The sequence below is a fragment of the Amphiprion ocellaris genome, chromosome 20 (assembly GCF_022539595.1).
Source record: "Amphiprion ocellaris isolate individual 3 ecotype Okinawa chromosome 20, ASM2253959v1, whole genome shotgun sequence".
Classification (NCBI taxonomy): domain Eukaryota; kingdom Metazoa; phylum Chordata; class Actinopteri; family Pomacentridae; genus Amphiprion; species Amphiprion ocellaris.
In genome coordinates, this window is record NC_072785.1 from 15,644,242 (window position 1) to 15,658,198 (window position 13,957).

The 13,957-nt window shown below is 45.9% G+C and overlaps 1 protein-coding gene across 4 annotated transcripts in view; it reads right to left on the reverse strand.

Annotated features, from left to right (window-relative positions):
- The window catches only part of kif26ab (kinesin family member 26Ab), a 69,999-nt gene that overhangs the window by 4,084 nt on the left and 51,958 nt on the right, over window positions 1-13,957 (reverse strand). For all 4 annotated transcript variants that reach the window (XM_035955351.2, XM_023285938.3, XM_035955352.2 and 1 more), the window contains 8 exons: window positions 11,608-11,791; window positions 8,699-8,911; window positions 7,574-7,667; window positions 6,696-6,958; window positions 5,667-5,850; window positions 4,771-4,930; window positions 4,253-4,415; window positions 99-3,369 (listed from right to left, as the gene is read on the reverse strand). In XM_035955351.2, the coding sequence (XP_035811244.2) occupies window positions 99-3,369; window positions 4,253-4,415; window positions 4,771-4,930; window positions 5,667-5,850; window positions 6,696-6,958; window positions 7,574-7,667; window positions 8,699-8,911; window positions 11,608-11,791 (4,532 nt within the window). The remainder of the gene's footprint in view (window positions 1-98; window positions 3,370-4,252; window positions 4,416-4,770; window positions 4,931-5,666; window positions 5,851-6,695; window positions 6,959-7,573; window positions 7,668-8,698; window positions 8,912-11,607; window positions 11,792-13,957) is intronic.

Sequence of the window (13,957 nt, forward strand, 5' to 3'; positions counted from 1 at the left end):
ATACGTTAGTTATGGTTAATTTCCTCTGAGAGAGCAGTAATTTCAAAGTGTGTATTTTCATGAGAAAACAAACCCCCAAACCCGACTTAGTTTCTCACCATTTGCTCTCTTCTTGGGGTACTTGGAGCTCCTTGCTTTGCCTGAAGATGAAATTCCGCTCTCACTCATGGAGTCGTGGGCGGAGGAAGCGCTGCCTGTGGCTTCACTGTCTCGGATCATGCTTTCATATCCGCTGCTGCCACCGCTGTGGTAGAACAGAGCTGTGCGGCCCATAGCTGGAGGCAACTCCCCGCTCAGCACACTGCTGTTGTCACTGCCGTGGCCACTGCTGTAGCGTTGAGGCCGCCTGGGTGCTGTGATTTTACTGTATGGAGAAGGCAGCATGGCTATGGGGGATTTGTCATCACTCACGTTCACCCCACTGTCATTCCCGCTGTCTGAATCTCCTGAACCTCTCACGTGTTTGCCTGATATGTTGCCCGTTGCCAGTTCACTCACACGGCTATTTGCAGCCCTAATGGCCTGCTTTGTGCCCATTATTGTTCCTCTTCCAGGCTTGTTGGTGACAGCAACAGTGGATCGAGGGGCAGATGTTCGTCCTGATGGAGGGAGGTTGGCATTGGTGTTTTTGGTCACAGGAGCAGCCAAAGATTTTGTGGAGGAGCTTAGACCCTTGGAGCTGTTGGCTGACAGTGAGCGTGCCTTACTGCCATTAGCTGCTCCTAAAGCTCTGGGATTTACAGAAGCTTTTACTTGGCCAGGTTTGCTAACATTTCCTCCACTTGGGGAAGAGGGACAGGTAGCTATAGGAGAGCTGGATGAATTAGGAATACCAAATCTCGGAATGGACTTGCTGGATTTGCTACTGCTGCTCCCCAGACTTGCCCCACTATTCTCCCTACTAAGCGCTGCTCTGGAACCCGACAAGGACAGACTTTCACACCTTTCCAGTGACATTTGACTGCCGTAATGCTGTACAGTCTCTCCTCTCGGCCCTTTGGCCTTCAGGCTGGAGGTAACTTTGGCTGTGTTGAGGCTGGAGGTTTTGAAACTGGCAGAGTCTATTCTGTGACGTACCTCAAGCTCATCCTCTGATACCGCTGCCCTTGCTCCAGAGGTCCTCCCTGCTTCCCCATATGCTGACCTTAAGGCACTTTGGGGCAGCAGGGTCTTTGTCTTATGGTCAAGACTGGACTTTCTCACTGGAGGGGGAGGAGGCGAGGTGCAGCCAGGTTTAGGGAGATTGCTCGCTTTCTGTGAGTTAGCCTTGTTGTTTTTCCCCAGAGAGGAGAATTTAAGGCTTGTGGTTGATGCAATAATGTCTTGGGTTCCCTTGTAGTCTGTGGAGGAATGGATGACTGGTACTGTACCCAGGGTAGTCGCACCTCGTCTCAGCTGAGGCATTTTGCTGGGTGGATTCTTACTGGCTGACTTCTCACAGCCATCGACCACCCTCTGGGATGAGGTAGACCCCTGTACCTTGGGTGGGCGAGGTACGCTGTTGCAGTTGTTGGATGTTTTGCAGGAAGGAATGCCACTGGGGGGATTTCTGAGAAATTTGCTGGTGCTGCTAGAGTCAGAAAACTGAGGTTCCGAGTTGTTGTCAACGCGCTGCCAAGGATCCTCCTGCTTACCTTCTTGCCTTGGTGGTTCTCTGCTGCTGCTGCTGCTGCTACTGCTACTACTATGGGAGATGGATGAGGTAGGTTTAATCTTCCTAGGAAGACTGGAGTGGACTATGGAGGGGCCTTGTGGAAGTGGGGAGGAGCTGAGTGAGTGAGCTTTAGTTATTTTAGATGTGAATATGAGGGAACCTTTTGCTGACTCTGGTGATGGGGGGCACTTTGTCAATGATAGTTTGCTTGAGGCAGCACTATCACTGTCTAGTTCAGAAAAACTAAATCCACTGTCATTCAAGGAGTTCTTGGCTTCTCTAGGAGAGGACACACAATGAAACATGTCCAGGGAATCAAAGTAAAAATTGGCCTCTGGTCCCATGTGTTTGGCCTGTGGAAGGAAGACATCTGTAGAATGAGCTCCTTCACTTTCCAAGGTGCAGACACTGATCTCGCTCAGCCAAGAGCTGATAGATGAACCCCTGTTGTCTATACACTCCATTGCACCCTCCTGAAGGGGTGTGACCACCGCAATGTTCACCTCTGATCCTCCTACAGCTGATGTGTAGGCATCAAATTCATCATTGATGCTGCTAATGATGCTGACAGGTCGGGAACCAGAAGCCAGGGCCTGAAGGGAGCAGTCACTGTTAAAGCTGATAATGCTTGATGGCCGACCCTTATCTACAATACTGCCTATAGACAACTCCTCCACCACAGTGAACACCAGCTCATCCTCTCCATTCAACTCCACAGGCTGCTGCAGGGTGACAGTAGCTCGAAGGATGTCTCGATCCAGGCATCTTTCCCTCAAGGTAGAGCGCACCTGACACACCTCTACCGGAGCTCTGAGCAAAGGGGAAGTGCAAGGGTCCCTTCTTTTTACAGCTTGGTGACTCATTCCCACAGGTGGCATTCTGGTGCTGGACCTTTCTTCATTCTCTGCATTCTCTCTCTGCTGTGAAGGAGGTGGGGCTGGCTTTGGCAAGGCTTTCTTGTTGAAGTAGACCTTCTCCCTCACCACAGGCTCAGAGCTTGATGCTGCAGCAGTTGCCAGTTTGTTTGTACTAGCCTGAATTTCAGAAACCAAAGCCTTCTCACCATCAGCACTGGTTCTGCATGTATTTTGAACATTCTCTGATGACGCCCTTTCTCCAGGTATGCATTGCCTCTTGGCATTGTCCACTTTAGATTTCGCGTTGGGACTGCAGGATGGTGGTGTGGGGACAGACTTAGGAGATTGTTTGGGTGAGATGCCCTCTTGGCTGTAAGAAATATTTGCTACAGTCTTTGGTGAAACAGAGCCTTGGCTCTCCTTGGATTTGTCAGTCTTGGGGCTAGCCTGGCATCGCTTGCCCTCCCCAACAAAGGCAGTGGGTTCTTCACTGCCATCTATACACTCCAGCCTCTCCTGCAGCTCAGCAAACGTGTTGCATTTAAAGAACTGGTCTCTGTCCAGGGGGCCCTCTTTTGCAGACTTCTTCTTGTTCAGGGAGGGGATGATTGGAACAAAGGCAGGCGGGCCTTCATTGTCACTAAGCTCCCTGTCTGAGATTGCAGCTCCCCCAGGCCCCACGTAAATAACAGTATCACAAGACTGTTCACTACTGGAGGAGTAGTCTGGGTCACTGAGCAGGGAGGGCAGGTCTGGGTCCAGGGCTACTGTCCGAGGGTGGAATGGCCTGAGGTGGGGCGGCCGGCGGATCCTCCCTTCCTCACAGGAACTTTCACCTCCAGATGAACTGGATGCGTACTGCAAAGCAGAGTTAAAGTAGACATTAGACTTTTCCGCATTTGAAAAGGATCTCATTAAGTGATGACAGTAATGTGGTTTTATCCGCTTAAAATATTAATGCAACAATCTTCGCATTTTATCAAACCATTTCAATCCAGAATTTATGGTTCATTTAAATCTTAACATTTCACAGTAAAATCAATTTTCGGGCAAATATTAATTTTTATGATATTACGAGTCAATATTTGTCTAAAGGTTAAAAGTGCACATCAATAGTCACACAGAAATTAATGTCAATAATACAAATTGCTGTATGTGGACTGCATTATAATCATGACTGGGACCAATACCAAATGAATACATGCTGTCATTCCACCCAATTATCTGGAGCACATATTTCCATAATCCAAGAGAAAGCATTACACACTTCCTTAGGCAGTGGTATTGATTACACGATTATGTGTTGAGGAGCTGAGAAAAACTAGCTCTGAGTTACTGTGCTAATAATATTTCATTTGCCGAGGCATTTACACATTCATTTGTTTTAACAGCTGCAAAAATTAGAGGGGGAAGAAAAATTTAGGGATTTAAATCATGGCACATTCCATGATGAATCTAAGTTGCACATGCACATTAGGAATGTAATTTCTATAATAGCTCCGCTCAAATATAATGTTAAAAAAACAATTACTCTGAATTTATTATTTATAAGCAATCAACAACACTAAATAGAGCACAATTAGGATTTATAAAGGTTGTAACAAGTTGCCTGATGCCTGTGTCCAATTGAAAAATGTGCCATGAACAGCTGTCACTGGAATTTCATACATTGCTCATTTATCAGTGTATTACTGCATATGTTTAACAACATTTATCAGTGCTAATCGGTGTATCGGTGTACCTTAGATTTCTTCTTCCTCATGCGATGAATGCGTGATGCCAGCTGGATAGTGGTGAGTGAATCAGCATAGTTGGCCGGGGAATCAGAGATGTGGGCGATCATCGTGGTTCTACAGTTTATGTTGCCAAGGGACTCCCTCAACAACATTGTAAGCTTGCTGTCCCTATGGGGTGCATATACACTGTTATTAGCAAACAGCACAGTAATATTTTAAAGCAACGATAAAGGTAGCAGACGTGTCTCCGGAGGGAGCCGTTTTATATTCTCTGAGCTCTAAAACATTCCCAGATGACAAGTCATTAATCTTTTCATACCTGAGTGACTATAATATAATCTTGTGCAGCACCGGTGAAAGCTGTTATATGAGGCTAACTAAACAAACTAAATAGTCACACAGCAAACCTGCAAGGTTGACGGCACATGCAGTGACTTGCCTGAAAGAATTAACATATAGATACAACTTCTCAGAAGCTAAAACACAGTAAAGTCGACAGTAAAACTAATGGCGGTTTTCTTACCTGTAAGGTACATGCTTTGCTCCATTTGCTAAGGCCATTATGACGTTTCCCAGTGCGTTCAGGGAAAGACACAAGCCTCCCCCTCCGTCTCTGCTTTTACTCAGGACCTTTTCACAGCTCCCCAAGTCGATGAGGTGCAGCCTGCTCCGTCCGCCTGACACTGTGCCAACGGCAGAAGAACAACCAGGTGAGCACAGCAGAGACACTCCCTCTCTGAAGCTAGTTCCTCACGCATAATGCCATGATGACAGGAGTGGCACAGCTCTGTCTTAGCTGTCTCGATTATTTATGAGTAAGATTCCCACACAAGTGATTCAAATTAGAGCCAGACTGGTCAACTCCCACCAGATGTGTAACGCAAGAGAACACAGAGACATGTTTGGTTAGACATTTGAAAATGAAAGAATTCACTGACTATCAGAAACAGTCAGAGTCCCCTTCTGATGATTTAAAATTCAGATATAATTGGCTGTCAGTGTAAAAATTGCAGATTGCTTTTACATTCTGTGTGGGTGACGGATGTTATTACTGCAGCAGAAGCAAAACATCTTCTGCCAGTGAGGTTTCAGACCTTCAATTTTATCTTGGCCAAAGCAAAACACATAAATACAAACAAATTTTTGACTTGCAGGGGCCAGAACCAAGTCAACCATAAACATATGATTTTCCACTGAAACTTTAAACACCGTAATTTTCTGCTGTCCTGCTCATAACGATTCCATCAAGCCGTTTAAAGATGTATGTTTAAAGAACTCACACAATCAACCTAATTTTCTAGTTCTTTTTAGGACTTCCTATCCTGACATGTTTGCTTACATATGCTTCACTGTTTAACTCTCTATTATAAATATAATAGTGGTCTGAACTTGTAGGTACAGCAATGCAGCAATACTAACTTCCGCCTTTGCCGCTCTTCTCCATGCGGTACTGGTAAATGTGCAGCGTGAACAGCATGTGCGAGTTGCGCCGCTCGTCTTCTTCAGCATTTGGTCTGCTGGTGCTGCGTGCAGCGATGGCTGCATCCAGGAAGAAGGCAGCTTTGTCAGCGGTCGGGGCACGAAGCTCGCTCTGATTCTGGAGCTGCAGGGGGAGGAACAGGCAGAGCCCAGGGTTAGGGCGAGCAAAAGAGACCACATAGGGCTTGAAACAGAGGATAGATGCAAAAAGGGCACCGTGAAAAAGAAGGGAGCCAGTTAATTGGACCCCGGCACATATTTCTTGCCCATTAGATTGGGGCAATTAAAACATAAGATATGCACACAGAGGGAGGAGGATTAGGAGAGGTAATAGTGGAGCAGGAGGCAGGGGCACTTCCCTCACCACAATGTGATGGCGGTAGTGATGGGATACAGGAAAGAAAGGAGGAGGTAGAAGAGATAGAAGGCGGGGGGGCATCATGAAGGGAGCCCGCGCGTGGCTGTGGAGAGGAAGAGCAAGAGGGAGCTTCACAGAAATGCACAGTCTTTGAAGTCAGAGTCCATGCATATCCCCAAAAAAACAACATCTGACAACAACACCTGTGAGCGCCTTCAAACCTCCAGTCCTTCACCATCCCCCAATAATACTTCTATTGTGCTATAAGGGGCTGACACTAACACATGGGTAATAGATGCTGATAGATGCTGACACAAGAGTCAATACAAAGGTAAGAAGAAAGCCATCAATACCACAGATGGGTTTGGTGGAAATATAAAGGATTTCAACAGCAGGTAGAGTTGAGCGAGATGGACTAGGAAGAGATAAAACAGAAGCACACTCACATACACACTTGTGCTCACTAGAAGTTTAAACATCTTTGGGAAAAGAATAGGTAGCTCATAGACAGAAAAAGATCAATACTCAGACAGACTAATACTTTATAACCCGCAGAGAGAATGAAAGGATCAGTGAACAAAGAAAAAGGAGAGTGATGGAAGACGTCTCACCTGAGTGCCACAGATGGGATCCTCTCTCAGGTGGATTCCCGGGGACTGGCCTTCCTGCAGACTGCCTGTTGACACCTCAGACAGCAAGTCCTTCAGCTCCTCATCTTTTCCAAAAATTTCCACCGCAGACACCCGGACTGAGAATCTTGTGCCCGTCTTCTCCTTGCGCTCATTGATGAGCTTGAAGAGCCAAGAAATAGCACAGGGCACAATGCCTAGGCTCTGAGTGGAGCTGTCTTTGCCAATCATGGTGTATGTCTTGCCTGGGGATGTGTGAAAAGGAGAGAGGGGGATGGAAATGGAAATATTGCCGTGTATCTGGAAGTCAGCTACACTCACTATATGTTCAAACTGAATTTACTTCTTTCATCAAGCTGCTTGGAATGGGCAGAAAGTTCACAAAGAAACAGACACTGACACTGGATATTTTCTGAAGGTTATTGTGTTTAACAACTGCTGATGAAAAAAATTAATAATGACTGATGTGGGGGATCGGAGGTAATATCCAGTACTTGCCAAATAAAAATCAAACACTAATCCAAGGACCTATTCCAGCAGCAGACATTCTGTGGAGAATTACAGGTAGTGGAAACGGCAGCATGAGAAAAGTAAGCCCTTCAGCCTAGAAGCACTGGCCGGGCCAATTACTAAGATTTTAATTACAGACTGAGCCCTGAAGCCTGGATGCAGCACTTCACCCCTCACCCCCACCCCAGGCTCACTACCCATTCCTTTTCTTCCAATCTTCAATTCCTTAACTCACCCCAGTGCACTGCTAAGCCAATTGTGGACATCAAGTGCAGCTAACAAAGAGCAATGAGACTTTTCTTTGGATAACAGAGGCACTTGACTAATCTGTTGCCAGTGAAGGGGCTTACCGAGCTTGACTTGGCCGAAGCAGAAGATGCAACCGTCTGCACCATTCACCACGGACTGGATGACCTCAGCTACTGTCCCTGAGCACACCTCAGCCTGTGGAAAACACAAAGAGACAGCCCCGCTACAGTCAATTTACAAGTCAGCCACGTCCAAGAAATACTGTAAAACAGGCACACTGAGAACAATGAATCGGAAATGATATCCTATAAACTAAACAGTTATTTGTCATTGGTTACACCAAATCACATTAATGCTTTCGGTATTTTTCATCACTCAGGTGCGTGTGTGTTTATGTGAGTTTGTGTGTGCTGCAATGTGTGGCTTGTTTTTGCAATCTGTTTCAGCATGGGTCCTCTGGGGCAAGGCTTCTGCAACAGAGGCCCTTTCCCCATACATCACACAGCAAACAAGACCTCTATCAGCAGAACAGCTTGCTGTTACTGTTAGCCACCAGCAGTGCCGTCCCAGCGGCACAATCTAGCAGCTTGGCCTCAGCTCTGCAGCAGAAACATTTAGGCTTCAGATATCAGCAGCTTACTTAGGAAAATAATTGCTCCAAGTAGGTGGTATGATAGAAGATCTGAGCTTTTCACCGCTATGGGAGTGCCATCCTACACTTGTGATGACAATCTTCTCCACTGTCAGAGTTATTTAGAGTTCGCTGCACTGTGGGGAAATGCATAAAATGCTTGACCTCAGATTTTCAAGAAATTTTGCCATGAGTAACAGACCCAATTATTCCATTTGTCCTAGCCTGTAGAGACAGTTAAACTGGTCCACTCCTAGGTTACAATATAGTAAACATATATCTGACCTTTGGCTTTGATCTCAGTGGGAATGCCTGCTGTGTGGGCAGAGCTTAGATATAGCTGTTCTATGAAAGGAGAGGTTAGATATAAGTGGAGTGGATTCAAGTCATTCCTCAGAAGGCTTAAAAGGCCCAGCTGTTAGGCCCACACTGGTAAGAATGCCCCCTGACCCAAGACAGGCATTTTTTCTCTAAGCCCCTCGCCACACCCTGCGAGCATAAAGACGTCCCTTTGCCCTTGAGAGGCTGAATTCCCACATGACACCTTAAAAAGTCCCTCATCCAAACACACACAAACACACATTCTGTGCCTTACTTGCGAGGCATCCTGGGTAAAAACAGCATCGAAGGCAAATATCTTTGGGACGGCGACAGTGGCGGATCTCCTGTGGCCCGAACTGGAGTGTGGGCTGGACGCAGGGTCGTAGAGGGTCAGCTGCTTCTTCCTGCTGTCCACTTTCAAGAAGGACTGAGACTCTGAGGAGTCTGCAGCCTCCAGAGACGGACAGATACGCATCATCACTTTCACCTAAACCGCAGAGGGAGACAGATAAGCAAAGACAGACACAAAAAAAAAAAGAGTGGATTAGAAAGTGGGAGCGCACAAAACATGGGCAGACAGACTCAGCAGAGAGATTTAAAGAATGCGTTTTTCAGCTTCAGCACAGAGGAGGAAAAAATTACCGGCTAAGCTCCAGATCTTTTACTTCGAATGCACTAAGAGAGGAAAGAGGAGACATGTAGGGAAAGCACACATTGCAAACTGACATCATGCCTTCAGTATAATGTAACATTACATCTTCCTTGTCATGGCTGATGGACATCAAAAGTTACCATGGAAACGCTAAGTCTCACATTCACAAATTCAATGGGTCAACACACTGTCTAATGGTGTCCGTGAAAGGCAGCAAGGTGAATATTGAAAGTCATAGCTGAAAATAGTGGAAATTGATGTGTGTGTGTGTGTGTTAAGCGCCCTGCTGGGAGATTATCCCACTAGAGGTTGTTTTTCTGAACCAGGAGCAGCTCACCAGCATGGGAGCGTAGGAACATATGCCCCTCCCATCCCTCTCATCCCACCCAGACACTCTCCTCCTTCTCTTCTCCTTCCCCTTTATTGCCTGGAAAATGCCAGCTCTGCATAAAGAAGCCTGAAGCCCACCCTGTTTCATTCTGGGGGCTTGACATTCATGAAGTGAGCTTACAGTCTTAACACATTCCACAGGTCACAGTGCAGTTCATCGTGCCAGCATGTTACGTTAAATAGGATGACAGCTCATATCTGAAGCTGTTCATTCAGCACTGCTCTGACAAGCCCATTCATGGCTTAAGTCATTCTGCCGGTTGTGTACGGTTGCACCTCTTACAAACAATAGCAAAGAAATTCTACTGTTTCCTGCCTCTACACTGCTGAGAGATATACTGTGCGGTTTGTGTGCATGTCAGGACATATGATCCCCACATTCACAGTCACCTTTTCTTGAAATTCAGACAACTTTATATTGCTTTACAATCAGATGGTAAGATATATGCCACTTGTTTTTATTAAAAGGCACTCTGTAGACATATCTGTGACTGACATGGGACAGAAACGGCTCCTGGGATATGTTTAGCAGTCTTCCCTGTCAACTCCCAGCGTGTTTAGTGTTACGCCTAGCATTACATCAACTGAACAGTTTCTATATGTGATAGGGAATTCAATCCTGACCCATTTCAAACTTCTTGAAAAAGTACCTGTGATGCCTCTCAGGCATTGAAATAAAAACCCTAAAATGCAGCTAACTCCCTTCCCATTTTGACACAGCACTGTTTTGCTGAGCCTGGGACTCTCCACCATCTTCACACCTACACAAAAGGTCCATTCTTTGTCAACTAGTATAAAAATATTGCTACAGATCTGGGCTCCAGCACTCTGAAACAATGTGACTGGAAATCCCTTTCTTTCAGTGAGTGAATTCATCTTGGATTCCAGAGGCCAAGTGCCAACTCTCTTTATACTCCACAGGGAGCTGTTATTGTGACTGACATGTGCATATGTTGAGTAAATTACATTTGCTATGACATTTAAACTGGGCTTCCACATAGGACTGCTGAGTGTCTGTCTACCAGACAGAGGCTACCAGGCAAGCTAATGTCTCAGTTTTATTTATGTTGGCAGAGATCAGATACTGGAGGCCACAGAGGATTGGCTACAGTATTTTCACACTCTGGACTCCCTGCTAATGGCCCCTGTTTCCCTGTCCCTTGATCCCTCACAAAATCCATTAGTGTGGCTTGGCATTGCTCCATCCACTCAACTGTCTATACCTGAAAGAACTGTGTCTGGGTCAGAAGTAGAGAAGTGGAATTGACCCACATACGCCTGCAGGAAACAAGACATTTACCTTAATCTCAGGTTGAATTAATGTGAAGCAGATACAGGCAAATTCTAAACCATGTCTGCCTGTGATTCAACAAGCACAAGACAGACGGACAAAGAAGAGGGGAAACCACGTCCATGTGTTTGCTTTACGATAAAATATCATACATCTGGATTTCCCCGTTATCAGCAACCCCTTCAACTGCACAGATGTACAAAATACATCAGGTGTGGGCTTGAGGAGGCTTGTTATTAACACAGGTTTTTATATGAAGTGCACATGTCAATGTGAGATTTACAATGTATGGCAAAATTTCAACTGTCTGGATACCTGGCAACAGAAGCGAGCACTTCCTATCCAGGTGGGATCTAATCTTGTTAGGGGACTTCTTCTGCTTTATAAATACAGGACGCCAGCTCAGACAAACAATGGCCAATAAACCACAAAGGAAGAGCGATGTGTTTATACAGCTTTGTTTAATGACTGTCCTATTGCTGCCAGCCTGACTTTCATCATTGCACACTGTACCTAAAATGGAATTAAAGATCCTGCTGTTAACGTGACCACAGATTTGTGAATTACAGTTTTCACCGTGTGCAGCGAGAGGAATGCTGGTCTCACAAACTGAGTGAATTCATGACATTCCAGCCGGCTTATCTGACTGCATCTGCATGGACTCGACCAGACGGCATGCTGCCTCTGGACCAGTCTGTCGCCACTCTGCATTCACCCCTTCAAACAGGGGTCTGTGTGGATTCATGTATGTGTGTGGACACTGTAGGGGTGTGTGAGGGAGGCAGGGGATGGTGGCTAATAAGAGGCGACTTTGTTTATCTGTTGTGCAGTGTTTTGTGTTTGTTCTCACCTTTCCCATCCCTGGGTTCTCTTTCACTTTGGACACGGCTCGGAGAAGGCATGGCGGGGCCGGGGGTGGCGAGACCTGCAGGATGCCACTGAAGTTGGTCGGGTAGATGGAGGGCTCCTGCGGGTGGAACAGTGAGGGCTGGTGTTTCTTCCGCTTGGAGGATAAGTTCAGCTTCTGCGCTGCCCTGAAAGGCAAAAAAAAAACCCAAAACATTTTGAAAGTGAAGATATATTTAAAAAACCACCATGACAAAAAGCTCGTACTTTCTTGAGTTGCTTCGGTGATATTTTCTTCCAGAGAGGTACCCAACTAAGAGCTTATTGATTTTAAATGTCTACCTCGAAGTTTTTAAGTGTGAGCTGTAAAACCTTGAGAAATGACATGCTGATGTTATAACATAAAGGTCTCCTTTTAGTTTGCCACAGTAAACAAAGTCAGCAGGACAGCTACATTAGGTCACCACTTCCAACCATTCTACACTCTAAAATACCTTTTTTCCAACTCCCATACTAAGAAGAATAATGCTACAGCCTTCTACTTCAGCTACAGTTTGTGCAGTTCTCTTACTCATTGATTTTTTTAAATACAGAAACTGCAGCACCGTAAGACAAATGATTACCAGCCAAGTCTCTCTGCCTGTCGGGGATCAAAAAGAGGCTGTCATAGCAGGAAGGCACAGTAAACACATGCACTTATCTTGATCAAACACTAAAAAACTGTCACAGACATGACAAGCGAGAACAACTGAAATACTACCCTCTGGGATACATGCATGTCCATCTCTGTTAGAAAAGCTAAGCAATCATGACAGAGTATGTTCACCCAACATTTAAGTCAAAGCTGGAGCATGTACTGTATATATGGAGTTTGATCATTATATACACGTTAGCCAACTCAATCAGATGGGATCAGGCAGGTAAATCAGCTCTCTCCTCTGTTTCAGTGACATCTATCCAGACACACGGTAGTTGTGCTGTTCTGGCTCATAACAGAATCCACTGCTGTAACTGAATCCAGCTTTTTGACAGTCCTCTAATTAAAATCCACTATCACCCTGACCTCTTGTCTCTTAGAGTCAGCACTAAGGACAGGACAGACTGGAAACAAGGCCAACTGAGGCAGGGACATGCACTCCTTTCTGTCTAAACTCCTGCAACTCAAAGGACAGAACCAATAACTCTGCCCAGCCTGCAGCGAGGGAATCTGGCCAGCTTTTAGAATGATTCCAGGTATGGCATTGCCCTGGATCAGCTAACATGTACACCTCAGCCAGTAATTCAAGGTCAGCGAGGAAAGTGATACCCCAAGGAAATTCAAATGCTTTTCACTCAAGCAGACAGATTTCAAAGAAATACGGGGGAAGACAAAGACGTGGTTGTCAACCTGAAGGAAGGAGCAGTGCAGAGAATTAAAGACGATTATAGCAAAAGAATCAAAAGTGAGAAATCTGCAGAGCAACGGAATTTTGGGGGGAGGCAAAGGAGAACCATGTGAAAAAGACAAAAAGAGAAAGTGGGAGAGGAAAAAGGAAGAGATCCATGTGTGTGTCAGTTTCCTAAGAGGCCAGGCTGAGCTCATTAGTCCTGTTCTGGGCTCCTCCGGACAGGACTGGGTGGGCTGCTGCCAAGAACACAACCCCCTCCGCTTCTCCTCTCCCTGTGTCCTGGAGTGACAACCTGCCCCCCCTTCCCTCCTCTCAGCACTCCCCTTCTCCACTGTACACCCCCTGCAGCAACAGCCCAAGAGCACAATCAGGGAACACACTGCTGGCTGATGGAATAATTATTGCATCCAAGAAGGCTACAGGAGAAGGCTCTCCCCGGGGAGCTGCCTATGTGTGATAGCATGCGAGACGGATCGTGTGACTGGAAAAAAAAAAAATGAGATGGAATAGATGAATGTGAGATGGAGAGAAAGAAAGGGAAAACTACAGCAGAATGCACGTGGCCGTGTGCGACTACGCGTATGTGTGTATGCGGGCTGCCGAGTGTGTATGCGCATTTATGAGAGTTATCCACAGCACATTCATTGAAGATAAATCTCCCCCGTCTCTGTCTGCGTCTCCCACTCCCTCTCCCTCACCTCATTCTGTCTCTTCTCTTTCAGCAAACACATAAATCAAGCATCACAAGTCACCTTAAGACATCACACAGGGCAAAGAAAAGGGAAATGCACTGATTTATAATTGTCTTGACCAGTACTGCGTGCTCACAACCCAAAGCTGAGCTGGTAACCTTGAGGTTTAATTCATGTTGCACAATGAGGATCAGGGCTCATGTGTTCTTGAATGGGAAGTGAGAAAGAAAGAATGATCATGCTGGGTTTTTTTCCACCACAACCTCAGGTACAC